At 60.7% G+C, this 687-nt stretch overlaps 1 protein-coding gene across 1 annotated transcript in view; it reads right to left on the bottom strand.

Annotated features, from left to right (window-relative positions):
• Positions 1 to 687, bottom strand: part of EMH_0001590 (uncharacterized protein) — a gene marked incomplete at both ends in the record, with an annotated part of 3,543 nt that overhangs the window by 841 nt on the left and 2,015 nt on the right. Inside the window, one exon of the mRNA XM_013495627.1 lies at positions 250 to 680. Within this exon, the coding sequence (XP_013351081.1) occupies positions 250 to 680 (431 nt within the window). The remainder of the gene's footprint in view (positions 1 to 249; positions 681 to 687) is intronic.

Below are 687 nucleotides of genomic sequence, written 5' to 3'. Positions count from 1 at the left end.
CTGCGTACGCCTGCAGCAGCAAATCCAGTCTCACCACCTGCAGCAGCAGCAGCAGCAGCAGCAGCAGCAGCAGCAGCAGCAGCAGCAGAAGACACAGAATTTGCAAATGAAGAAGCAGCAGTTCCATCAGCTGCAGCACCTGCAGCAGCAACAGCAGCAGATGCAGCAGCGGCAGCAACAGCAACAGCAGTGACAGCAGCAGAGGCAGCAACCACAGCAGCAGCAGCAGCAGCAGCAGCAGCAACTCACCTGCGGTGTCTGTGCAACAAGAGTTTCACTCCGCTGCAGGTGTACATACACCCCAGCCTGGGGGCTGCCTAGCTTTATTGTGTCTGCTGCTGCGCCACACAGAGCAGCAGCACCGCCTGCTGCTGCAGCAGCAACTGCAGCAGCTGCTGCTGCTACAGACATGCACGGACGGGCAGCGTCATGCACCACCACATACACATTGCTTGGCTGCTGCTGCTGCTGCTGCTGCTGCTGCTGCTCTGGTTGTTGCTGCCGTTCGTTCTGCTGCAGCAGCTGCTGCTGTTGCTGCTGCTGCTGCTGCTGCTGCGTGAGAGCATGCAGGAAGTAAAGCGCTCGCTGTCTGCGGGCTGCAGGTGTGTTGGCGCTACCACCGAGCTGCTGCTGCTGCTGGTGCTGCTGCTGCTGCTGCGGCTCCTGCTGCTGCTGCTGCCCTTGCTC

Source organism: Eimeria mitis, genomic scaffold, assembly GCF_000499745.2.
Source record: "Eimeria mitis Houghton genomic scaffold, Emh_scaff167, whole genome shotgun sequence".
Lineage (NCBI taxonomy): Eukaryota > Apicomplexa > Conoidasida > Eucoccidiorida > Eimeriidae > Eimeria > Eimeria mitis.
Note: the sequence above shows the minus strand (reverse complement) of the source record. Positions and strands in the feature narration are given on the sequence as shown.